Here is a 27,396-nt window from a genome sequence, read left to right on the forward strand (position 1 = left end):
TGCAAAACACCAAATCTATATTTACATCCACATATAATAACATAACTTTAAGCTGAAATATATCATAAATAAAACAAGTAATGTCTACAGTTTGACAACTTAAGTATCAACAATTAAAATAAATCAAACTGGAATGAAATAAATACATAAACAAAAAATCCAAAGGATTGTACCTCTATTATATGTACTGTTGTCTCAAAGGAAAAAAAAAATACACAAAACCAGTAGTATCCCAATAGTTAATACTGATGGACCAAAAAACATATTTTGGAGTACAAGGGCTGTAGGGGAAAAAAAAAAACTGACATCTGTATGCATTCAGAAACGTAGTTAAAAAGGAGAAATTTAAAAGCCCCCAAATTTCAGCAAAACACAAATTGACTTGTTTTCAAATAGATTTGGTGATTTTTTTTTTTAAATACAGATTTAAATTTCAGCCCTCTATTATCATGTATCCACTTTTAGGATTTGTATTTATAGTCACAGCAAGCTGTCTGGAACACTCATTGCATTAGGTCAAGATCAGGTCAATTATCTTGTAAATGTGTTAATCTTCAAAAATAGGCTATAAAAGTGCAAAACTATGAAAACAAACATCTAGATTATGTACATATGGCTCAGCTTGTGGACAGGAAAAAAGTAAATAGTGTACACTTTCCTGATACAAAGCACTTCATCGCGATGCCAGAAGACTGTTCTCCAATTAGGCCTCCCTTTGCCCACGGGAGTTAAGACTTCTCTATCAAGTAGGCGTCATGTTGCATAATGAAAACAAACAAAAAAAATCAGGATTCTTTTAGGACATTACCCTTCCTCTGATGGAGAAGGGCCGGGCAAGACAAATTAACAGTGCAAATTTATTTTGATACAGTTTCTTCATAAAGTATATTTTGTGGTCGCTAAACCCAGGTACTGCTGAATACACTCAGCCGTGGACAGAGGATTAAAGGAACAAAAGTTTAAAACATTTAGTAAGCCAGCTGGTGGCTATCCTCTCTTTAAAAACCCAAATTGCTTGTACACTGAGAAAAACGCTGCTTCAAACCAGCCAACCCTGGGAAGACAACTGAGGTCTCAGAACAGAGTCCCTCTTCCCCGGGCACCACTCCTGGTGCAGAACTGACGTGCCCGTGATTTACTTGAGTGTGTCCACAGTTAACCCGAATGCCAGGTGCACCAAGCCCTCCAAATACAAACCTAAAATTCACCCTCGTTTCCTTTAAAATTGCTTCCAATGTATGTAATTCACCTGTATAGTTTAACGTTTATATTTTTTAATGTACTAATTTAGGCAAACGCCAAAAAAACCCCAAAAAAACCCACGAATTTTCCAACAGAAATGATTAATTTGATAGAAAACAAATTTAAGTAACTCTACACACAATGTGGTATGTTTACTGAACGTGCAGCTGGCCTACAGAGGGAATACTTCTCTGCAGATACACGCACTTAAAAGTCCCACAAACCACCCATTCACTCAGAAGAGGACGGTGGATCAAGGTCCTTCTCGGACGATGCCCTGAAATTTGCAGTGAAGGGCACCCAGTTCAGAACAGCTGACCTCGGTCACACAGCACGTATCATAGGTCGATGCTTCAGTTAACAATTTTGTCAAAGACAATAGACTGTGGAGGATTTAACATTATACAAATCATTGAATTTTTTTTTTTAGAAACATACATTTTAAATGAAGTAGGACAAACAGCAGAAACTTGCTCAAAGCGATGAGCCACACGCGCGAAAAAGAATACACACAGTATTTAAACAAGCAGGTCTACAACGTATATTTACAGATTTTTACCTGAGGTGCAAGCGTTATATACTTTCTCCCCATCCCACCCCCCCCAACCCAAATGATTTCTTTTCAGCAGCGCTCAAGTATGCAAAAAATTCCATTTCTTATTTGGTCAATTCTAAAAAAAAATATTATTTGGGGCAAAATAGAGATGTCTGGTCTCCATCTGTGTACAACCCAACTGTTTCAACTATAGTTTTTATTGCTATTTGGTACAAAAATTAACAGAACAACTTTACAAAACCGTAGTGTTCCTTATATGTTATATTTACAGTACAATCACAGCTTATTTCAGTAGCTTTCACCATTTGCTTTTTCAAAAGATGAACTAATTTAATTTCATGGAGAGTACACACTTACATCCATCAAGACCTACAGAGGAAAAAGGTATAAAAATGATTAGAATAAAACTGAATACAGTTCAGAAAAATCTTTTAACAAAAAGTATAACAAATAAATAGAACTATATAGAGACCCAGAAATGCAACAGATTCAATTTAAGCTTAAATTTTGCAAAGTCTCAGAAGACTAAAAAAATAGATCAGCTACATTATTTAGGAGATGCTAATATCTACGTAACTGTGATTTACTGAAGATGATTTAACCAAGAACCAGAATTACATCAGTTACAGTTGCCAAAGACAACTGCCACCTCTAAGAAACCCTACAAGTTTACACCTGATGAAAGGAAAACACATGACGTGGACTTAACACAACAAATGACTCAGAAGAGCCTCCTGCATGGGAAGGCTGGTGCATGAGACCCGTGTAACGCGTTCAGTCAGCATCTGTTCGGGAACAGGTACGAAGCACAGCGCAGAGGGAACACAAACAGGCAAGCGCCAGCCCCCAGCCAATATTCTGCAGAAATGATATGTGAGCTGTCCTGAAGCATCCAAATATAAGAAGGAGGTTGTTTGCCAAGAAGGTGCAGGAAGGATGTTTCCAGGTAGAGGGATACACAAGCAGAGAAGCCCAGAGGCTGCAGGAAGAGGCCTGAGCTGGACAAACAGGGCCATTCCCATTTGCCGTTATCGACTGGCTGGGACACAGCGCAAATGACCTGCTGCTTCTAACCCATAAGCTGTTTTCACGTTTCAAGGCAGAGTGGATTTAATCTCATCCCTGTGATGACACCACTCTTGTACTAATGATGTCATCAGAACTGCACCGGCTGACATGCCCCGTGAGCCTCGGGGAAAAATTCTACCCTGGACCTTGAGAGTGTCTCATCTCCATACCAAAAACCAGCAGGCCCTCAGTCAAGAGACTGCTCCATGAGGACGCTGTGGTGGTTTAACAGGACAAGAGTCATCTGAGAGGGAACTGAATCTGTCCAGGAGCCCCAATCTTTCCAACCAATTTAACTTTAAAAGCATCCCAGTGTTAACTCTCACACAGACACCATGCCCTCTTCCCAAACTTGGAATTAACTAAACTAACGTGTGTATGCCTCCCAGGACACTACTGAGACTATTAGGTATCTCTAGTTAGATACCTCTGCGATGTGAACCAAAAAGTCAAAATAAACCTACGTGCTCTGTCCCACTCCCCTCAGATAAGGTTTTATAAAGGCTTTGAACAAGCTCTTAAACTGGAGGGTTGGAGCACAGGCCTTGGACGGTGCAGACCTAGGATCAAAACTAGGCAGAATAAGGCCTTGGACAAGTTACATAATGCAAGGCTCAGTCTCCACATCTGTAAAGTGGGCCCAGAACCTCCTAATCCAGGGGTCAGCAAACTTTTTATGTAAAGGACCAGACAGTTAATATTCTCAGCTTTGCAGGCCATGAAATCCGTCAGAACCTGCTGTTGTGGCACAAAGCAACCACAGACAGACAGTATGTAAAGGAATGGCTGTGGTTGCGTGCCAATAAAACTTTATTGACAAAACGAGGTGGTGGGCAGTTGGCTAACCTCTGCCCTAGAGTCCCCTGCTATAAGAAGAGTAAATGAGTTCACAACGAGCAGTCACTTCATTCAATGCCCGGCACGAAATAAATGCTTAGTAAATTCCAATTGCTATTACTGTTTTGACCATTATCATCACCACTGAGATCCAGACACCCTAAGGACTCTTTTAAAACACCTCAACATTCACATTAAAAGCAATTTTACTTCAGATTATTATGTTGGATAAGCTAGATGGTTTGCTTTCAATTAAATAAAATCAGTATATTACATATGCTCACCTTTCATCCCCAAAATAGAAAAATCAAGTTTTTTTGTCATTTGGTCGATAATGTGCATTCCCAATAAAATTCTCATAGTTCCGCTTTTGTAGCATGCTGCTAGATAAGTGTTGATAAGACACTGGCCTTTTTCCTGATTGAAAAACAAAAAGTGTAAAAGGGCATTTAGAATTAAGTTCAACAATTAGGTGAGAGTGCATGGGTTGTCAGAAGTCAATTTGCAAAATTCCTAACTGATAAAATGATCAGAACACATAAGACAGATACATGTTGAAAAGTTACAGGTGACATATTTTTAAGTCCCATGAGGACATTTCTTAGCACAGCATTTTAAGTCACTAAAGCTAAAATTATCTAAGTTCTAGTCAGTCATTAGTAAGAATTAAAAAGCCAAAAGAAAACAGGAGCATAAAAATTTTAAACCTTCGTGCACCATGAACCAAAACTGGGTGGAAGAAGGAGGGAAAAGACCAATTTACTTGCAATATAAAGCTTTTTCTCCTCAAGCAGACAGTTATGACTCATGTCCATTTTAAGCATCAAGGGGGGAAAGAATGGACGCTTTTAATCAAAAGGCAGCAAAAATTAACTTTTCATCACAATTTTTATAAAAGTCACTGGAGTGTGTGAAAGCAATTGTTTTGTAATTTGCTATCCCTACCAGATCAACTGGTATCAAGCCATCCTTGATAAGACTATCACCACACAGAATCCTTAATTTGAAATTAATACAAACTGAGGAGTTTAAAGTGGATTTGTCCCTTTGGGGCAGACAAACCTGCAGAGCTTCTATCTGGCAAAGGCAGGCATGCTGGTTGAATCCAGTTTGCCAAGTAGGACAGGTGCCGAGGATACTCTGCTCTACCTTTTCACATGCACAGGTAACACCTCTACGAACCGCTGCCGTGAGGGAGCAGGGGTTTTAAGAACACCTCCACGAGGAGACAGAACAGTAACAATGGACAATTCTGAGAAAAACTTCCCTTATAAAATTCACTTACTATTTAACCAAGGCTAAATAAGGCAACATAATTCTGTAGGTCCTAACATCAAAGCTGTTCAAAAGATTGTTTAACCAGCAGTGCTTACACCTTCGGCTCTGGTAGATCAAGGGTCCTCATGGGTATTTACCGAGGACCCCTCGCACCCCCTTGTGTAGGGCACGTGACAGGGCTCCACATCAAATGTCCATAAAATGCGTTTTCTGCCCTGAATGAGTTCACAGTCCAGTCAGGGTGGAAAGGCATGGACGGAAGTGCCCCACACCTCCCACCTCCCTGGCTGGGCTGGGCTGGGGTGCTGGGCACTGTCTTAACGTGCAAAGGAGAAACGAGACTAGGATGAGGTGAGATGAGCAGGGTAGAAATGACACCTGAAATTTCAACAGCAAGGAAAGGATCAGGCACCTGGTCCCCAGCCACTCTCCATGACCCCCACCCACCAACCCAAGGAAGGGAGAAAATGAAATTAAAAGGGAGAAATGAAACACTGAGGAATAAGCTTTCTCCTGCGGGGCTGATTCTTGGCGTCCCAGACCACTGTCACATCTAAGAATGTCTGGCCCCTTCAGAAGTCCCCCACCGCACCCCCTCCCCCCGGACGCCCGCCGGGGGTACCTTCCAGCGCTGGGCCGGCCGCGGGGCCCGCGGGGCCGCAGGTGTACAGGGTTCCGGCCCCGCCGTAGGGCTTCTGCACGCTCAGCACGCCGGCCGCGTCGGCCTCCCCGGACCCCAGGAACCTGGGCTTGGGGGGCAGCACCGTGGGCGGAGGGCACACGCACTCCTGGGGCAGCAGCGACGTGATCCCGCGGACCACGTGGTACTTGGGGAGGTCGAAGCCCCTGCGGTAATTGGGGCCGGGCTGGTCCACGTCCAGGGCCGGCGCCCCCGACCTCAGCCTTTTGGGGTGCGGCTCCCCCAGCTCGGCGCCGCTGCTCCGGCCGCAGAAGTAGTCTCTGACCGGGGGCACCCAGGGGCCGTCGTTCTTGGGGGGGTGGTCGGCACAGCCGTTGACGGCGCTGCTGCCCGCGGAGGGCTGGGCCGGGGCCCCCACTGGAGGCTTGAGTTTGGGCTCGGGCCTCTTGGTTTTGTCCGGAGCCTGAGAAATGCTGGTTTTAACGAGTATCTCGGAAGACTGCTGCCTGGTGGCTGTGGCCCCCTGCCCCGTGACACCCTGCTGCGGCCGGTGGGACTTCAGGTTACTCGGGGCTAAAGTGCTGGCGTCGATCCCGGAAGTGAGGGGGGCCCTGCCGGGCCCGGCGGGGCGGGGCTTCGCCTTCTCGGACGGCAGGGCTTTGGGCTGCGCTGGGAGGGCGGGCTTGGGCTTGGGCTTGTAGGAGTCAGACAGCGGGGGCACGTCTTTTCCCAGTAAAGCTGGTGGGCATCCGGTCCGTCTACTTTGAAGTAAAGACTTGTTTCTATAGCTTTTCTGGATGTTGGGGTTGTATTTATGCACCAGTCTCTGGTGCATCGTTAAAACTTCTGGGTAACATGTCTTGAAGGTACAAAACGGGCAGGTGTTACTTGTGGTTGCACTTTTACCCAGAGGAACCGCCGGGCACCCGTGGAGAGCCCCGAGGGATAAGTTCAGCGGCTTTTCTTGACAGTCCACGCCTGGCCTGTACTTGCAGTCCGCGGCGGCCTCCGCTCGCTTCTCCTTGTGGCCGACTTCCACGCCGTGGGCCGCACTGCCATCTGGGTGCGGGGTGACGTCCACTTCTGTTCTACAGATGAGGTTGTTGGCCTGAGGTTCAGCTGCTGATCTCTTTTTTAGCATGTCCAAATAAGCAGGGGCAGGATTTTTGCTCATTTTATCAGCACTGTCATCAGCTGCATTTTTGCTGAAATCCTGAGTATCTCTGTGTACTGGTGAGAGGACAGCGCTGCCCAGAACGTTCTGAAAGGCAGAGGCCATCCCCTTCAGTTGCTTTGCAGGTGGGCTGCCTTTAACATCTTTGGCACCATCAAAACATCTTTTCAAATTTTTGGTTTGCGTACTGTCAGCGGTTAGAAGTGCATCTTCAGTCTCCTGGTTTTTCCCATCGTTCTTGACTTCGGCAGCAACATCGACCTGCTTGTCTTTGTGATGTCTCTCCAAGTGATACCGCAGAGAGGTCTTCTGGGCTGCAGCATAGTCACAAAATTCACATTTGTATGGTTTTTCACCTAAAACAAGAAATGTCACTCTATTATGGAAGTTTATGAAAAGCATCCAAACACAGACCTTTGAAACCAGAAGAATCTCAGACAGAAAGTGGAATTCTTTCCTCTTCCCTTCTTGCCTATTCACCTTCATATCCAGGATCAGTCATGAGTTGATTGTTTTATCACCCTTTCTACACCAAATATTTGAAAATGTGAACGCAGGTCTTTAATTTTAAAAAATTAAAAGCACACTTTAAACATCTCATTTAATCTTCATAACAGCCTTACAGAAGTGGGAATATTACTATCCCACTTTTACAACAAAGAAAACTGGAGCACAGAAAGGTTAAATAATTTGTCTAAAGTTGTACAGCCACTGAGTAAAAGATGCAAAAAATGTCCACACAGCCTGGTAAACACCACGCTGCAGCTGCTTCTGCGAGCTAAAGACTACTAAATACATTCATCCCATCCCAAATCATAAAAACTAATACCAAAAAGCTGTGGTATTAAAAAATATTACAGTGGTTTTAATAAGATGAGTTAGGATAAAGGAATCAGAAATTAAACCAAAAACTTACTTCAAAACAAATTTGTTACAGTGACACTAAAGGAAGCAAAATGACAGCTACAATCAACACACCACATTTATTCTTCAGCTGTTCCAAGGCACTAGCAGAATATCTCACAATAAGAACAAAATCAGACCCAGATCAGGACCCTTTGAAATAATACATGCTGTAAAAAATCTAAGAAGTTCCTTACCTGTATGCGTTCTGAGATGAATATTGAGGTAATAATTTGAACGGAAAAACTTTCCACAATAACTACATTCTCTTGAGGATGTAAGATGCTTTATTTTCCCTCCATCATCATTTTTATCTTAAAACAGAAACAAAAATATTCATGTAAGAAGACAGCTCAAGTATGTGAACAGGGTGAGCTGACAAATATTCTTGATAGGAACATTTTTGGAAAGTATAAAATAATTTTTATATGAGGTGTTGGGGTAACCCAAAAACACTAAGAACACACCAAATGTTGTTTTGAGGTTGTCTGCGGTAGGACAGCATGTGTGTGTGTCAGGTTTTTTTTGAGTGTAGCAGAGTTCACTGTTAGAGATTCAGTTCTTCATTTGCCTCTATCACAAGACTACATAACAGACTGAAATGCTTTCCCAGCAAGTCTGAAATGGGCAGGGTCTGACAAACTCAAGCAGGACCTGCATACAGGCTGGAATAACCAGCTTCATCAGAATAAGTCATTTAGAAAACTGAGCCAATACAAATCGCCAACTTTCCCAACCACCAGAGGAAAAAAAAAAGTTTTTTATTTTAAGATTAAGCAAGTTGCCACTAGAGGGTAGTAAGGACAACTTAATCTTTACATAAAATATAAAGTTTGGCCCTGGGCAAACACCTAGGAAAGTTTGTCAAAATTTAGTAACATTTTGGAAAGCAGATTATATTGTCCACCAGCACTCACACGGGCAAAATGTAGCTGATAAATCAAAATCTGTCCCCAAATGACAATGGTTAAACTTTAAATTTCACTCTCAGCAGGATGATCGGGACAGTGTATCTTGTGTGCAAGGGAGTAAATAAAAGGTCTCCTGGGGGCGCTAATGAATGACTGTACTTCCCACATCAGCCCCCCAAGATCGTCAGAGATGCTACAGTTAAAATACCCACTCCACCACACGAGAATGTTAAGTTCCAGATGAACCTCCACTGATCGCCGGTCACGTTACATACGTTACAACAGAAGTACAACAGAAGTCAGGTCCTCTCTTTAAATTTACCATAACTGGTCATTTTGCCTTGAAAAACTATAATTTCCAACTAAATGACCTCTTCCTGGCTCCTTCCACATTCTGCAGTCTGGATTTATAGATTTTACTGATTTTAAAAAGCCACTTACAAGCAAAACACGGTTAGCCTCCAGGTACAATAAAGACAGGACTGTATAAATCTCGGTCACCCCTAAACATCCCTGAGGACAGCGTATCCACCTCCAAACCTCTACACACACTCTAAAATAGCACAGAAAACCCTGGATCTAAAAAGGTGTCGTGAAGACTTTTAAAAAAACAATTTACAAGAACTATTACTAAACCTATTTATAAAAGTTAAAAAAAAATTATTTACTTTGCTTTTTGATCTTACAGGTAAATCTACAGAAAGCCAGGCTGATAATAAGTAACAGTAAAGGAAACCTAGACGAGGAACCACACCATAATGCGAGCTCAGGAAGACCCATTCCTTAACCTGGAAGGAACACCCAGCTCTCCTTCTTACAGTCACACCCAAAGCTGAGTCCGCAGCTGGGTTTGCACCTCACTGCAGTCTCCTACTTCCAACTCTGTGTCACGGTTTATGGGATGTTGCGTCACATCCACGAAGTTACGGAATGCCTTTATTCTAACACAAAGGACATGCAGTGTCCACTCTACCTGGTCCTGATCCTTTAGCATCAGCTTTGATTTTGTAGTGCTGCCCTTTAAAGGGGTTTTTATGAACAGACAAGTGAAATCATCCTTGGGAGGTGGAAGGCAAGGGTCGATGAACTGATTTTGCAAACAGGGAAATCAGGGCAAAGAAAGGTTAAGCAACACGGGATGGCTCACAGAACGACGCAGTGGTAGAACCAGACTCCTGCGAGTCCTGGCGCTCCCAGCTATTCTGGGCTCTTCTTCCCGCCTGCCAACTGAACCTGGGTTTTCCACCCAATTCTTCTGCTCACACCAACTACCCGCAGAATGCAACTGGCCAGCTCATTTCTTTCAGGGCTCTGGGGCATCTCACAGGCCTGACTACCTCCCCATTACTGCAGGTCCATGAACAGAACTGATGCTAAGAGGAATCACTTAGAAGACGAGACGCTGTGTTTAAAGCCATTTTTATGATGTCATTAAGACACTATAATGCGTTTTCTAGATTTCTAAAAACTGAAGATTGTCAGCATGCTAAGTGCTAGGTTTCCTGTGTTCCAGGAAACTCAAAACATCCTAAATATTTGATATGAAAACTACTGCTCTCACATCCATCACATGATCAGAAAGAGAACTGGGCACTGACTTAAGAGAAGATGGGTTATCTGGGCACATTCATCCTGGGTCTCATACACTGAGTTCTTAGAGAAAACAACACACAGTCAAGTTACAGTGAAAGACAGCATTTGTTTAAACCCAAGACCACTTCTGTAAACGATGATGTTTCTCCAAGACTAATTCATGTGCTCATCATTCACGTGCTGATTACACAGGGGTTTATGAACTCCTCCAGCAGCAGGGTCCTCTATTCAAACAAATTATTACATGGACATGAGAAGCTGCGGTTTAAGTGAAGATGAGCAAGACCTGAACCCCAGGTGGAATCCTCTGCCCGAGATAATGCCCACTGGGATGCAAGAAATACGGCAACAAGCCTTCAGTGAGGGCTTCCACTTCCTATAAATGCCTTTAGTACATTAAAAAATCTGACTGAGCAAATGAGACCTTCTTTCAAACATCTTTGGTATGTTCACATTCTCTTTACTTTACAAACTGTTTGTTACTGCACTGACTGTTGAATACCTGCCCGGGACAGAAAGGATGGGGTACCAGGCAGCACCGAATGGCTTCTCTAACAGTAATGTTCCTGCTCTGGCTGATAATCACTCCCAGGACCTGCTGTGCCCACGCATGTCCATCTGGAATAAACATATGAACGCTCTGGGCCCGATAGGAAGGGACATTTGGGGCCAGGTCACTCTGCCGTGGGGTCTGCCCGGTACACGGGAGGATGGCCAGCACATCCCTGGCCACGACTCACGGGGAGCCCGCACTCACCGACCCAGCCGCGAAAGCCAAAACTGTCTCCAGACAGTGCCCCTCGTCCACTCGGGGCTAAACCGCCCCAGCGAAGGGCACCGCTTTAGGCTGATGCCTGAGTTACAGTAATGAGTGACTTTTGTTAGCAACCCAAGAAATCACCTCATTTTTAGAATGGCCAGAAGCCTTTCAAACTCAACCCTATTGTTACAGAAATGAGAAAATTAAGGCCCTAAGAGGTTAAGTGACTTACAAGAGGGTGACACCAAAAAGAGCCAGTACTCCAACCCAGCTCTGTATCCCCCCCAAGCCTGCTAGTGTTCCCGGGGCGTGGCGGGGGGACACGCAAACAGAGCAGCTTACCCAGGGGGAGCCCTTCCGGAAGCCCGTCCTCGGACCCGTCTTCTGAGCCACCTTCCCGGTCGATGGCTCCATTCTCATCCAGGGTGGGCGGCAGGTCTGGAGAACATGTCCTCGGCTGCCTCCCGTCCACGGACATGGTCGGCGACTCGGCATCGGCCCGCCGGTCCTTCTTGTGCACCCGGGAGTGCAGGACCAGCTGGTGGTAGGTTCTGAAGGCTTTGCCACACTCGGAGCAATGTGTCGGCTTCTCTTTGTTACTGGGTAACTTGGGGTCCGCGTCCCCGGAAGGCACTTCGTTGGGGTGTCTAGGCTTCTCCTTGTCTTGTGAGAGGCCCGGACAACCGCTTTTACTTGTCTTGGACTTTCCAGAACCTTCAGGATGGCTTTTACTCGCGGTCCAAATTTCTCCCAGCTCTTCTTTGTCTGAACACGACTCATCATTGTCAGTGCTCCCTTCCTGGCCCGGCTGTTCCTTCACTTCCCGGCACACGGCGACCTTCCCTTTGGTGGCCAGCTGCCAGGCCTGGTAGGTGGTGAACGGGTCGAGCTGAGGTATCCATTTGGCCGGCTTCCTCGCGATCTCGGGGTGAGATTTTGGTCTTAAGTTTAAAAACTGCAGCAGCTCTTCCCCCGGAGAAGGCATTCCCTCCTGCTGAGAGTCTGTCTGTGGGTTGCTGGGACCGGAAGCAGTTTCTTTGGTGTGCATCTTCCTGTGATCAATTAGACTTTCTTTATTTGGAAACAGAAAGCCACAAACCATGCAGATCTTGTAAGGAGATGAGATGGTCCCGGCTGCGTGCTCCTGCACCACCTCGTTGATCGTCACCGGGCTCTCCAGGCCTGGCTGCAGTCTGCTCTTGGCCCCTGACTTGCCCGTGTGGGTTCGCATGTGATTCTTCAGAAACCAGGGCTCCTTGAACCTCCTCCCGCACACGTTACACCCGTACGTGAAAGAGTCCTTGTGCTTCTTCATGTGGATCTCGACGTCGAAAGCGACTCTGAACGTCTGCCCACACACTTCACAGCTAAGTTCTTCGTTTTCCTTGCAGTTCTTGTCCTTCAGAGGTTCTGTTCTCACTTGACCTTTATCAAGAGGACTAAGATACTCGGCTTCAACACGCAGAACAGCGGGCTCACAGAGGATCGGCCGATGCTGCAGCAAGACGTGTTTATTGAGGTCTTCTGAACGTGTGAAGGTCTGACTGCAAAACATGCAGTCCAGGGGCAGGTATCCTTCTATCTGGATGATGCTTTTCTCCTGCGTGGCTCTGAAAGGAACAGCGGTGGCCCCTTTTATTGTCATGGCTTCATCTATCTCCATCTGGGAGCCAAGAGAATTGCCGATAACTTCTGGTCCGTCCATGTACACCAGGAGGGATTGAGTGGGCATGTCTCCTGTCTCTTGAGGACTGTATATAAAATAAGGGTCTGGCTGAGGAATCTCTGCAGCTGGAATAAGGCCACTTGTAAAGACTTGTCACTCACACGCCCAGCAGCCCGAGGCTACAAAACTAGAGCAAATATTTGCTATAAAAATTCAAAAGTGTATATTCCTCTAACTTCTTATCTTCAGAAGTCTTAGGAAGCTCAGGGATAGATACTATCACTGGATCTCTCCAGAAACAAGGCAGACAGACTCCCCGGTGCTTTGATTCAAATATGAGTCAGCACAAAGCATTAGTTCTCTTTGTCTTCATCAAGTGAGTGATTCAGTTGAGCAAGAAGTCAATTCCAGCAACCTGGAGACAAGGGATTTCCAAAACCTAGAGAAAAAAAAAAAAATAGAAACGGTTAGCTCTGGTCAGAGAAAAGAGAAGGCTGGCCGGTGACTCACAGTGGTCTTGCCCACGTAGCAGAGAAGGGACCTACTGCAACTGCTTCACTTTTAACTAAGCGCATGCAGTTAAATATGCTAGTTAATTCAATCATCAGCATTTTATCCAATCAGCGCCCTTATCAAATGCTAAAGATTCACTCAGTTAAGAAATTTAAAACACGGTGCTTTTATGATTTAAATCTAAAATGTAAAGTTTCAAGAGAGAGACTGGTATATTCAGCTGAATAGGTTTTAATTGCCACTAAAATGCACATGAGTATCCTTACAAACAGCCTCTACAAGTCTGGAGACTGTAAGAATGGTGAAAAACAAGATGATAATGAAAGCACTTTAGGTCAAATGTTAAAAGCCAGAACTTCCAACTGTCTCATGTACAAACAAACAAACAAGAAATACAAATGCCTAAAAGCACACATTACGTAGGCCAACAACATAAGCACAAAGAAATGGGAACCTGTCCTAAAATCCCCATTCAAGAAATACACACCACCTCAGAATGGGTGTTCATCTTGGTCAAGGGGAATCCTGATATATTTTAGTTCATGGGATATTCTAAACCTCATTCCACTGCCCAAATCCCAGTTTGCTTTCAACAACTTTCTGCCTTCAACAGGCATCAGGGTAGGGCTTCCTTATCCAAACAACAAATAAGGAAATACATACACAAAGCTACAAATCCTCAACAGAGCTGGTTCAGTATGGCTTAGTCCTCAACCAGGAAAGGGATCCTCTCACTTTTGACCCACCTTCCACAGGATGCACTGGCCAGGTGAAAAATCTGACTTAGCTCTGCAGGCTGACTTAGCAGCTCATTTTCACTCCTGGAGAAGAACTAACCTCCAAAGCCAATACCCTCCATCTTTGCGGCTAGCACAGGGATTGTTCTAAAATTGTCCCAGCTACTGTAACTGAAGTCAGTTAATTCAACCCAAGAAAACAGTACGACATGCAAACTATTCCCACCACAGTCAACGTTAAACTAAAAAAAAACACAACTTTCCTTCCCTTCTCCCCACTTCCTCAAGAGCAAGGGCCAGCAGGCTCGGAACAGGAGGAAACACTTCTTCCCCTTCTTTACACTCATAAAAGAAAATTCTCATACTCCTTGTTATCTTTAGTTTTGAATAAACTAGATCTTTAAGCTTTTCTAAAGACTGCAAATCAAAGTTTAGGGTAAAGAAAGAATGGACTTAAAGAAAGAATGGACTAAAATGTTTTATCCTAATTTCTTCGTCTTCTGTTGCAATCCCAATGGGCGGACTACCAGCTCGCCTAGCAGAACACTCCAGCGTCCTGAGTTCTGGTCCTGGCTAAGTCACAACCTTAAAGCTGTCCCCCCCCCCCCCCACATACCTCATCCTTCTCCATCTACGTAAAGCAGAAGGTTAAATTATAGGACCCCTGCAGTGTTGTGAAACCCTGTGGTTCTAGGGTTAGATCTACATTTATGAACAGACATGCTCAAAAGAGTATTTAATGATTATGCTAATCAAGATGGGAAATGGTATTTGGGTATGTGATTGATAATTTAGGTTTCTGTGCAGTCATTCACTCATTCAACAAATATTTACTGAGTGCCCGTGTCCTGAGTAATATTTTAACTGAAGAAAGCAACAGGATATACTCTAGAAAAGTAGTTCTCAAACCCTGGCAACACTATTTTCGCTGGCCAACAGTTGAATGAGAAATAAAGAAATAATTCAATGAGCTCCACACAAATCTATATGAAATAATTTCAGTTTGAATAAAGATTGTCCTTTATTTGGGGTCCTTCCTATTTTTGAATACCAAAGTGCTCTTTTTATAAAATGAAAAAGTGGCAAAAGCAGAGTTTGGGTTTTGTTTTTTTTTTTTTATGTCCTAATTTGCAAAATCAAAGTCCCCCATGCCAGACCTCAATATTTACTTTTTTTTTTTTTAAAGACTAGTCTGTGACATTTTTCAGTTTGGGGGAACTCCACTTTTCTATAAATAATCTTCCCCCAAAAGACACCAACCCTAAACTCAGTCTCTGGATTGGAAACATCATGTGGTACATCCCTATTACTCTCCCCATGGACTAACGGCACATACTGGAAATTCCTGTCTTAGAAGAATGACTTAGTTTCAACTTTTATCTCTGAAATGTTCAAACATCTGGTTAAGTAAGTCACCATCAGCTTCCAACACAAGCCCTAAAGGACTGGTAAAGGAGGGCAGTGGGGAAATCTCAGGATAAAGAAGGGCTTCAGTTTTGCCAGAAAGGGTGAATAGGATGGTGACCTGAAGAGGAGAGGAAGGATGTCCTAGGCCGGGGGTGGGATCTTCTAGTTTTGTCACATGGGGCAGAAGGTCCTCCAGGCAAGACCAAAGGACTTCCTCCAGGAAAGTTGCTGGGATGGACTCTAATCATCACTAATAGTGCCCAACTGTCCCCAGCACTAGACTACCTTGGGTCACAGCAATCCCCACTATTCCCCCAAAAGATACTTTAAAGGGATGGCCCATGTCTTTTGTAAGATCCTGGGGGACAGAGACTGTCCACATGGTTCACTGCTGCCCCCCAGTGCCTAGAAGGGGTGCCTGGCACAGGGTTAGGCCCTCAAGACACATCCGGTGGATAAATGAACAGATACCATGTAACCAGTACAGGTGTAGAATGAGTATGTGCACCTCTGGCCGCAGTCACCAACCATAACTGACTAGATATTAAAATTAACTTGAATGTTCATCAAGATTTCTACATGGCTACCTGTGGCTGCCATCTAATTAGCATTTCCTGCAATGCTAAGAGTGTAATAAAAAAAAAATGAATCACATACAACCATACCATAAAGTTGACTAGCACAAGCAACACTACATCACTCGGGTATACAATCCCTCCCCTCACTGACCTACCAAAACAAAAACGCAGGGCAGGCTAGGGAAATCTCTCAGACCAAATGCCCTCAACTCTTGACTTAGAAACTCTGGGTAGACAAAACACTTCCTTAAACTACAAATCAGAAACTACATCACTTAAAACCAATCTGCTGAACAAAAATCAAAAATCTTCAGAGTGACTGTAATAATGAGAACTTCAATAATAACAGAACTTACGAAAACAGCCATTCTAGCCTAATTACTGTTAATAACAAATCATCATTCCAATCGAGGGAAGTGTACGAAGGCACACGGGCTTCCCAGAACCTTCGGCATCCTTCGTGTGAGCACACAGGCGCCAACAGTACACCAAGGGCACTGCTGATAAAGTAAATTGTCTGTCTTGACAAAGAACTGGGGGCGGGGGGGGGGGGGAGGGTGGGAACGACAGTGACGACGACCACGACGAGACACACACACGCACACAAACTAACACCTATAGTCTAAATGCTTTTTGTTTGCAGAAAAATGAGCATTCTGAACACACTAAGCTTATTGAAAGGCACTTAGCAAAAATTTTTTCAATGTCTTAAGAAAGATTTTTTAACCTTTATTCAGGTTAATGACAGCACTTAACCATCAGCCATAGACTCCTAAAGCACCTAAAGCAAGGGGTTATTCAGAATAACCTTATATTTTGAGAGAATATTAGGGTTTAATTTATATTGTGATCACTTAAGAAGATACTTTTTTTTTTAATTTACCACAACATACGCTTTGAAAAGAGTAGGAACCATACTGCTCTAACTGCCTGAAACAGAAGTCTGAGGTCCTTTGGGTCATTATTTCTCTTAAGCAGATATTCATTTGTGAGTAAAGTTACTATGAATTCTGCCAATACCTAGAGACCTTGAAATTGGCAAATATTACACATCAGACAAAGCTTAATGAAAAGCACAATTTGTGCTTAAGCACAACAAATGAGAGGTAAATGCCACCTCGCCAGAAACGGCTGTGGCTTGGAAATCCTGTGCTTTATGTACAGCTGTACCCAAACTGTCAGCTTTAGGGAGAGCACACTTCTACTGCAGTGGAACAGCTTATACTACACGTCTTGGTATGGGATATTTATTACTATAGTATGGAGCAATAATGTATCCAAAGTCCTCAAAACCTGTCAAAAACACATAAAAATTCTATTCACAGCCTAGTAGTTTCAATATTCCTGTAACTCTACTCCCCCCACCACCACCCAAGTTATAAGTGTCAAATGATCATTAAAACTTCAGTCTAAACCACTAGTCTCTGGCCAAATCATTTGTATCCTTTAAACTTCAAAATTATCTCCAAGATCTGATTAGGAAACTGATGGGTTTTTCTATAGGTTTCTTGTCTATATTTTACACATAACAATATTACATATCTGACAATGAGAGAACTAACTCTACAGTGGCAGTCAAAACCTGCAACTCTAAACCCTTCATCATTTATTTCAAGGAAATCACCAAGGTCACACCCATTGAGCTAAATGGTCAACCCAACTTTCCTAATATAGCTGTGGAAAGATGTTTAAAAGTTAAGTGAGAGAAAAAGAATAAAATATTCAAAGTTTATATTCAACATTTACAGCCTATTCAAAAGCAAATGATTGTTCAAAGGCAGAGCTTGGGAAGATCCTATAGGACAGAGTCTCATTTTCTTGAAACTGTATGTAGGTGCTCAGTTCTAAATGGGTACAATAAAAATATAATCATACTAGCACACTGGAGTGTCAGGATTAAGAACTCTGGCTGCTTCCTCTTAAATCAATTCAGTTAAAGGACCTAATATGAATTTAAAGCAACACATATCATTTTTAGTTTCAGTATTATCAATATTAACAGATACTGTGCTTTGTAAACTGGCTTTAAAAATTCCATCTTGACCTGAAAAACAGAATTATAAGGGAAATTAATTTTTAAAATTTTAATTAAGATTAAGCGCTCTTTATCAGTGAGTTTATATTATTACTACTTAACCGGCACTACTTTAAATATTTTGAAAAGATTTTGGACAGGACTAACTGCAGAGAGATTTGAATGAACTTAAAAAGGAAAAAAAAACTATTCTATCTTTACCTATATTCTGTAACTCTACAAAGAAAACACTGCACACACACACAAAAATAACTGTATACACACAGAGATACAAATCACTATAACCATTATGTCACTCATTACCCTACACACCTACACCTCTTTTTCCACAAGGCCAAATGGTGAGTGTTATTAATTATACCCAATTTAACCAACTACAGATTATATACAAACATGGGCACTGCCTTTTAAGTCATGAGCTCTTTCTTCAGCCACATTTAATACTCTTCTCCCTATCTCTGCTGAACAAATACTAACACTGTATGTCTGACTTTCAAATCACCTCTTTGCTTTCAAAATTAAGTGGGGAAAAAAGTCTCCTTTCAATTAATAAAATCACCGTTCAGTAGATTTATATACTGAACTGAAAAGCACTTATCCACTAATTTACAAAACACAAAAACACTTCTGGTATAACTGAACTGTTTTGAAGTTATCCTGATTTGTTACAGGTAGGAAATACAAAAACAAGTGTTTCTCCTAATGCTGATTCAAGAACACAAGAACAAAATCTATCTGGACTCTCAATGTCCAGTCCACAGAACTGTATTTTAAATTCAAAAGGTTTCCTGGCACACTAGAAACTAATGAACACCAATACACAAAACATTACATGAACCCACTAAAAAAACTAGCAGCTAACTCTAGGGTTGCTCTTCTGTATCAAGTGGAGGAAGGTGTTGGTGAAAAGCAACTTTGGTATAAAGGTTAAGGAATTTAAGCTAATTCTCTCATACGACTTACTCAGCTGTCTTTTCGGGTTTAGTAATTTTATTTCTCAACTTTATCATAAAATTACCAAACTGGCCCCAAATTTCCAGTAACTCACTTGTGTTGTTACCCTGGGCAGGAAGTTAATGGGGATGTTCAGAACAGTCTGTCAACAAATGCTCAAATACAAAGTTTTTTAATGAGTTATCCCAGAGTTAAACGTAAATGGGCAACTTGTGTTGGCACCTGGCTGACAGGCGCTGCCCCTCCATTTATTGGGGAAAACAGATTTATACAAGAATTGAGCTTGCTCGTCACGAGCTGCAGATTTTAGGAAAGGATGGTCCCTGTCCTGCCACTTCCTCAAAGTCTATCGGCCCTCATGGTCTCAATTGAAAACCCTCTGCCCTACATACCACTGCAAATTTGCCTAACTATAGTGTCAGCTGGAGAAAAATAATCGAGATCACCTCATTCCCAAAAGCCAACATTTCATCAACATCTCACCATTTCAAAAGCTTTTATATTGCCCCCAAAATGAGGCCAGTTGTAAGAATCACGCTTCCCTTACCCAAAATTTAAGAAATTTCCTGCTGTCTTTGTGTAATTCATTCTTTCTTCCACGTGCATTTAAACTAGTCAACACCCCTCCCCCAAAAATGTGGAGATGAGGTGCACAAATCAAGACTTCCACTGCCAGGACTTTACATGCTGTAACTAAACCCTTCCCTACTTAGAATATTTAATATGACTGGGATTCCTTTAATTCCACTTCAGGAGCTGTTCTGTAAATACCTTCCAGGTTTTTATTTTGTAACACACCTCAGTAATTTGAAAACTACTCTTTATGCTCCAAATGAAGTCATTACATTTAACTTAAAATCTCATTACATTTATTTTATTCTATTGGAATGAATACTCATCAGTTTCTCCAATTGTCTCATGTGTTTCACTCATACTGTATATAATTTTAAAGCTTGAAAATATATAGCCATAGTTCAGTTCTTTGACTTCACCTTTCCAATCCATTTATTACACATACTGCTACACAATTAAACTGAAATAGGAAATCAGAAATGAACCGTTTAAAACAAGTCACATCCAGCAACTTCAAAACCCTTACAGGCCATACTGGCATACATGAGCTAGAAGAATCTGAACTCAAAAAAAATTTTTTTGAGCAAACAGAAACAAAGCTTCATGTAAAACATAAAATCACTTACAGTCCTAAGAGAGATAAAAGTCTATCCTTTTTTTTTAAGTAGTAGATTGTGAGCAGTCAAGAGTCATTAAAACTACTCGAAAGTTCTTATCAACCAATATCATGTTCGTGACAACTGTGAGAAAAGAATGTAATTTTACAAAGTGGGAAAACAGCACATCTTTTGGGACCCCTGAGGCTCTAATCAAGCGTATCAGAATTAAGAGTGCTCCGGGTTGGGAAAGCAGCCCTGCTGTGGCAAAAACATGCCATTTCATCATAAATGTTGTTAAGAGAGAGAAAGGTGATTAGCATTTATCTGAAATGAGGAGACAGAGAGACTCTGTCCTTGCCAGGCCATTATAGTCCTTAATTATTTCATCAGTTTGTAAGTGACTTGATGATTAAGTCTTATTTTCAGATTTCCTCTTGAAAAGGACCACTGGAAGGGGCTTTTATTAAAACAGGGGCTGCTATTCCTCCCTGAAGTTCCACTGCCAAAAATGGAGGATTACTAAGAACGCAGAGCAGCCTGCACCTTAAACCTTTACTGGCAAAGTCAAAACCTTCACCCCTCCCTCTTCCTCTCCAACTTGGGGGGAAAAAAAAATCAAGCTGTTATCTAAATCAATTCTTCAGGGTGAAGAGGGGAAATATTTTCTACAAGCTGTATCTAAGTGTATATTAGTTCCTTTTTGGTGAGATTAAGAAGGGAAAAGGAATAACAGGAACCCAAGATACCTACTAAACTTCCATCTCATGTGTTATTAAAAAACAGCAAAGGTCAATGTTACTGAATGTCGTGAAGATAAAATGACTGAAAGAAGTTGGACACCAAAGAAAAAAGTATGTGTCCTTTACCTAGAAGTCATCATCTTTTCCCCCCCTTCCTCCCCCAGCATGCAAATCAATGTGCAATTCTAAAGGAGCAGCCTCCCTCTTCACACCAAATAATTAAAGTTCCAAACCATGAGATTATTAACCCTATTCTACCAAACAAGCCAAATAAATGATAAATTTGGCTTGCAGCTATTGACAACTGAATTTCTAAGTAAGTCCCTGTCTCTTGAATTCAAAACTTATATAACTGATTTAAAACGGCAGCAATTTGGGGTGGGGGTCGACTTCGACTGAAACACCAGGATTAAACACCCACACACAACTACAGTCTTTAGAATGCTGAACAAAACAGTATCTAAAATAAACAGGACTTCCCAGAAAAAGTCATCTACCATTAAGGACACACCTTAAAAGTTCTTAGCACACATTAACTAAGCAAGCACAAACTAGTGGTCTGAGTGTTATATTTTTCAGACAAAAAGCAATTAGGTTATTACTCTGCACTTGTCACTACAGACACTAAAGGCTATTTAGAAAATCTAGATCTATTACTCATTCTCAAAGTATTACAAAATTTAGTATTTTAAGTCTGATTTGATATCAATCAAGGCAGTCCATCCATTCCATGGGGGGGGGGTACAGTAAAGAACATTTTAAATGTACTTCTTGACACATACAAAAGAGAAGGTGAAAGGCCTCCTAAAGACCCCTACCTACTGGCCGGGCCTGGCGGGCAGCTGCTGTTACCCTGCCTTTTCTTTTGTTGAGCTTAATCTCATGTCAACTCATTCAACCAACTCAAAAGCGATGAAGACATAATTGAATCAACCTGAACTAAATCAGACCTAGGCTTCTTAAAACATACAGCTTAATGGTTCCAAACGATCTAGAAAACTAGGAAACCAGCCACTACACTCGGTGGTCAATAACAGAGGACCCCAGACCGGCCAAAGAACCACTGTACCCGCCATGTCTTTAATACACGTTAAGGAATGTTCAAGCTCCAAGCCCTATAGGCTGATCCTGAAAGATAAATTGAGGCTCAAGGAATTTCAAAGGGGAACAACACACCAAAGCCTTAAATTCTCAAGTGACCATTCTTTTCTTGAAATAAAAAAAGAGAGAAAGAAAGTTTATACTGCTCCAAGTGTGAACAGGCTACTTGGGGTCCCAGAAGTGGCCATTAGTGGCCCTTTCCTGCTCCCGTTACTAAGCCTTGCGGGAAACTCCCACCCACCCGCCCAAGAATGCGGCTTCCCGTCCTCGGTGGCCCTACCCAGAATCCTAAAATGTGGGTTCCAACCCGGGACCTGAAGGTCTGTTCCAATCCCCAGGGCGCAGGTACCGGCCTATGCACCCCGCAGGCCACGTCTGGCCTCTTGGAGCAGGACCCCCCGGACAGCCCCGAATCCAGCCTCTCGGGGGCCCCCAGCAGCGCACTCCCCTCCCCATCCCGTGCGGCTCGCATTTTGGGGCCAAATCAAGAGTGAAGAAGGTTCTACATCTGAAACTGAGCGGTTTCGCCACTCAGCGCCTCCTGGCAGAAACTTCCCTTTTTAAAAAAAGAAAGAAAGAAGCACTTTTAGGCTAACACTGCAATCCCTCCTGCCCTTTAGAGTTCCTAGTTCTGCTTCCAGCTGGCTTTGCGTCTCCCACTAGAATTGATAAGGACAGTCTTAAAGCGTTTGAGGATTTTTTTTAAGTTAAAAAAAATCTTTTAAAATTAAAGGGGTGAAATAAAACCTTATCACACACATCCAGGAAACGCTGCCCGCTGCACCGCCTGCCCAGGGATGGGCAGAGGACCTGGACTCCCAGGGACGGATTTGGGGGCGCCCGGGGGGCTGAAGGGGGTGCGCGTCCGGGTTCGCGGTGAGGCCCAGCCCCTCCCTCGGTCCCTGTAGACGCGCCCTCCGCCCGGCCCGTGCGGACGGTCCCGGCCATTGTTTGCGGGGGACGCCTGTTAGGACGCATTGTTTTGGCTGTTTCCAACTTGCCCTGGCCCCTCCCGGGCCATCGCAGGGGACCCCGCGCCGGCCCGCTCCCTTCCGCCCGCCCCCCACGGCCGAGTGGGCAAACGGGGAGACCTGCCCAGGGGAGCCACCCAACTTTTCAGGAACAGCCCCCCACTCACCCACCCACGCAGTCCCCGGGCTCCCTCCGGTGGGCCCCTCGCTCCCATCCCAGGGAAGGGGGCGCTCCCCTGCCCTCAAGCCATCTAGACTGTTTCCAAGAGTGAGTGTTATGGTCAAACACAGTCTGTACACACCGGGGGCTCGCCCGACACCTTCTCGCCGGTGGAATAGCTCAGAAGACGAGTGGGGAGGGGGCGCCCTAGAGGAGCGGAACAGAGAGTAGGGATGGGGGGGCGGGCGGGGCGGCAGGACCATCCGGGGAGTGGGGCGAGATAACGAGCTCCGGAGACTCGAGGGCGGGCTCGCGGGACGCCGGAGGGGCGAGGCGAGGCGCCCCTTGGGGCCCCGCGCGGGCGTGGGGCGCGCCCCCTTTACCTGCGGCTCCGGCTCCTCGGCCATTTCCTCGCTCGGCGGCGGCCGGGACTGAACTGACACCACACGAGCCAGCCGAGGTTTGAATGAGGAGGGAGCAGGCGAGAAGGGGAGGGGGCGGGGAAGGCAAGAGGGAGGGGAGGCGACGGGGAGTTTCTCTCGGCCTTTTGTGCGGACACCTCCCGGATTCCGCGCCCGCACCGGCTCCCCGAAAGAGACGCGGGGCCACTGAGTGAGGGACGAGGCCATCCCCCAGAGAGCCTCGGGGCCTCACGCCTTTAAGACCCCCCCAAAAGGAGCACCCCCACCCCCACCCCAAACCCGCTTGGAGGATTTGGGGGCCGGGCTCACCTCGGGCGCGGGGCTAAGGTGAGCGGGGCGGGGGTGCTCACGGGGGGCAAAGGCGCGGGCGCCCCCTACTCGTCCGCGTGAGGACAGTGCAGGCGCGGGGGGTCCCTAGAGCCGCCGGGGCCCGGCGCGTCCAGCGCAGGGGGACTGTTGGGTCAGAAAGTGCTCAGGGAGCAGCTGTTGCGCCCTCCCTCAGCCCCGCCGCTCGGAGACGCCCCGCCTCCTGCCTTCACCGGCCGCCTGGCCCCGCCCTCAGTCCCGCCCCCGCACCCACGTGATCTGCGCAGGCGCGCCCCGCCCCGCCCACCGCCTGGACTCCGCCTCCTAGCGGACGAGCGCGCGCACTCCCTGTTCTCGCTCTGCTACTCCCGCGCACGCGCGCGCCTTTCACCGCCCCCACACCCCCCGCCTCCCGCCATCCGGCTTAACGTGGCCCGCGCGCGCCCCGGCGGTTCCAGTGACAGGTACGCGGGGAGGGGGCCACGAGGGCAGCGCGCAGGCGCAGTTCCTGGCCTCAGCCTCGCCGCTTTCCCCTCCCTCGCAAGGTGTGCCCAGGCGAGGGGAGGGGCTGGTTGCCCCAACTCCTGGGTCATCCAACATTACTAACAAACAAAAAGCCTTTACACCCATCTGGGTAGGCTAGAAAGCAGCTGTGCACAAACAACATTTTTTTCAGTTTTAAGATCTTTTTCAGAGATAAGATGATTAAAATATTTTTAATTAGTGTCTTCATAAAGCTATCCTTTAATTGTTGCTGTTTTTCTGAAAGGGCTGGGCCTACGCCGCTATAATAACTTGAGATTTCTAAACTTGGCTTAGGTTCCAAGAATCCACTTGGCTTTGATAGAAATCCACATAGATGAAAACCAGGCTTAAAACTGGGGACAAAAAAAAAAAAAAAAAAAAACCAGCCCTCCCCCTGCCCCTCATGCCCAACTTATTTAAAGCGTTTTCCAATTATACTTTTTATTTGCTCACAAAAAAAGAAAAAAAGTTATGATTCTTAAGTGATATTCCCCCGTTTTAAGTAAGCCCCAAGGAAGAACCATAAAAGCCAACAATCACATCCACCAAGTTCTCTGCCCCACGATGCAAACGAATGCAAAAGTAAAGGGAGCTTTGCAAGTCACCACAAACAAAATAGCCGAGGTTTTTTTTTTTTTTTTTTTTTTGGTATTGGCCTTGGGTGTATCCAAAATGGAAAAACTTAAAACACATCATGAAAGGCACTTAAAGTATATTTAATAAATCAGAACCAAAAAAAATCCCTACAAAAATGCTCCACTGGTGAGCAGTGCAATCCTTAATAAATAGAAAATGGAATTTGAGAGAGAGTTTCTTAGCAAAGGGGAAGAATTTGCCAAGTGTGATGTTTTGCTGTCATTTTATATATAACTACTAACCCCAAATATGGTCTGGTTAGTCTTTTTTAAAAGGGAAGTGAACCAATTACTCACTCACACTTAATTAATTAGCAGTGCCAGAAGTAGATTCTTAGGCCAGAACTCTTTTTTCTTTTTTTTTTTTTTTTCACTCAAGTACACTGATACTGATCACTTCTAGTACTAGAGTTCCTTTTCTCAGGGAAGATGAATATCTTTTTAAAAATAATTTTTAGTCTTATAAATAGTCACATCCCAAAGCAGTCCAAAGGCATACTCTTCCTAAACAAGAAACTTCGTTTAACTTATCAAAACAAATGACTTAGGGCATTTCTACAAAACAAAGAAACTATGAACAAGTGAAACCAAATTGAGTCTCCACATAAGTGTAGCCTTACTCTACATGTTAATGGATAACCTTTGAACTCTGAAACCTTGAATGCTGTAAACACAATAGCACTGATAGTTAAAAATTCTAGTGTCAAAATTGAGCAAAAAGAAAAGTCCAAACTTTTCAGTAGGAATAGGGAAACAATCAAATGTTTTGACAAATAATCGTTTCACTAAGAACAATGAGACTCTTGGCTCTCAGAACTTGTTGCTACTGAATTATTTTCTGAGCAAAAAAAAAATGGTGCTTTTCCCCGTATGCCCTCACAGAGCTACCACTTTGTAAGCATAATAGTATCATATGGTTTGTTAGTTACAGTTTCTCCTCCCCCCACTCCGCAAAAAAAAAAAAAAAAAACAACAAAAAACAAAAACCACAACACCTTATTATGTTGTAGCTTTAAAACTGAAAGATAATTGTATTAACTAATCTATCTGCTAAGAGTTTTATACACGAGCCTTGTGTTTGAGCGAAGAATTACAAAGAACCTTATTCCTGGAGACGTGCCAACAAAACTGGGAAGTCGTTGCAAAATTCTGCCAGTGGCTGAGTGCTGGGTTGCAAACACATACTGTGTTTTTAAATGGACATAGAGTGATCTGAATGCGCCGTAAGACACATTCGCCCCTCAGAAGGCGGAGACTCACACTTAAGATTTATTTGGAAATCATGTATAGTTAAAACAATTAAGAATGGAAACTCCAAAAGCAACAGGAGGACACTGGGAACATTTGGTTTTGTAGTAAAACCTGAGAACTCATTATTATCGCATGAAAAGAAAATTGAAAGTCGAACGTTGGTCTCCATATACTTAGCTCCGCCCACCCGTAATCCTGTTTTGCCATCGCCCCCCACCCCACCCCACCCCACCCCCACCCCCGCCCCAGCGAGACTATCTCTAAAGGAGTCAGGTGCTGCAGAAACGCAGGCAATACAAACAATGGAAGCAGAAATGTCCCTTCAAATGTGAGCTAATGTTCTGCACATGTTATTCGGGGAGAGGGCACAAGACCCCACTTCACCTCTTTTTAACGCGGCAGACATCAGCTACACCTCATTTTTCACAATTATCAAAACAGGCCAGCCCTCCTTAAAATACATTTCCCAGTGTACGCTTATAAAATCGCACCATTATCTCTGATTTAATCCTACAGATAGGAGACCTCTGCCTTTAGCTAACTTCTGTTTCCCTCCAGCTCTTGACTGCCACCGCATTCTCGGATCTAATAACAAAACAAAACCAAAAAAAAAAAAACCCTTCTAACTTGCTATATTTAACCTTCATTGGAATCATCTTTTGGGGCTTAGACTTAATTAGAAGAAGAGAATGCCTGTATGATCTTATTTCGCAAGTATTTATTTTACTGTGGAACTATGATAGAGAAACGATTTGGAAACTGTATGTAAATCCCTGGAGCTGAAATGGAGCCAACAGAGACTTAAAAGAATTCAGTGTTCAGAGCAGGAAAACCTGAAAAACTGCAGTGAGGAGTTAGCAGGAAAAGAAAATGAAAAACTTAGGCAAACCTGCCAGCTTTGCAAACTACAAAGGACATTTGAGAAGGAAACCGGGGCAGCTCTTTGAACAGAACTGAATGCAGTAAGTGAAGTAGGGGATCACCAAGACTCCAGGGAACACTAGACTTCTCTCTTTTCTGTTAAGTGTCTTGATCCCACACAAGTCATCTCACAATTTTAAACGCCCTATAAAACATCATAATAATACATGATAAAAAAAAAATAGCAGAAATTACCTTTCAGAAGTGGAGGCAGGGTCTGGAACCTGGAGACTCTCTCCCTGAGTTGGACAGTCCACCTGACTCGGAACAAAACTGGAAGAGATGTGATTGCTGGTTTTTATAAGCAAACCAAAAAAGGGAGGGGCCAAGAATAAGGCTC

General features: G+C 43.9%; 1 protein-coding gene across 3 annotated transcripts; it reads right to left on the reverse strand.

The window, feature by feature from the left end:
• ZNF217 (zinc finger protein 217) lies at nucleotides 1-27,396 on the reverse strand. 3 transcript variants are annotated; one of them, XM_074347462.1, is made up of 6 exons: nucleotides 27,252-27,396; nucleotides 11,305-13,067; nucleotides 7,896-8,012; nucleotides 5,604-7,151; nucleotides 3,988-4,120; nucleotides 1-2,167 (listed from the first exon to the last, which is right to left on the reverse strand). In XM_074347462.1, the coding sequence occupies exons 2-5, from the start codon at nucleotides 12,692-12,694 to the stop codon at nucleotides 4,011-4,013; spliced, it is 3,165 nt and encodes a 1,054-aa protein (XP_074203563.1). In that variant the 5' UTR covers nucleotides 12,695-13,067; nucleotides 27,252-27,396; the 3' UTR covers nucleotides 1-2,167; nucleotides 3,988-4,010. The 3 variants fall into 3 exon arrangements, with proteins under 3 accessions (XP_074203563.1, XP_074203565.1, XP_074203564.1); XM_074347464.1 differs by lacking the exon at nucleotides 27,252-27,396 and adding an exon at nucleotides 23,728-24,513; XM_074347463.1 differs by lacking the exon at nucleotides 27,252-27,396 and adding an exon at nucleotides 23,380-23,697.

The sequence above is a fragment of the Camelus bactrianus genome, chromosome 19 (genome assembly GCF_048773025.1).
Source record: "Camelus bactrianus isolate YW-2024 breed Bactrian camel chromosome 19, ASM4877302v1, whole genome shotgun sequence".
In the NCBI taxonomy this organism is placed as follows: Eukaryota; Metazoa; Chordata; class Mammalia; order Artiodactyla; family Camelidae; genus Camelus; species Camelus bactrianus.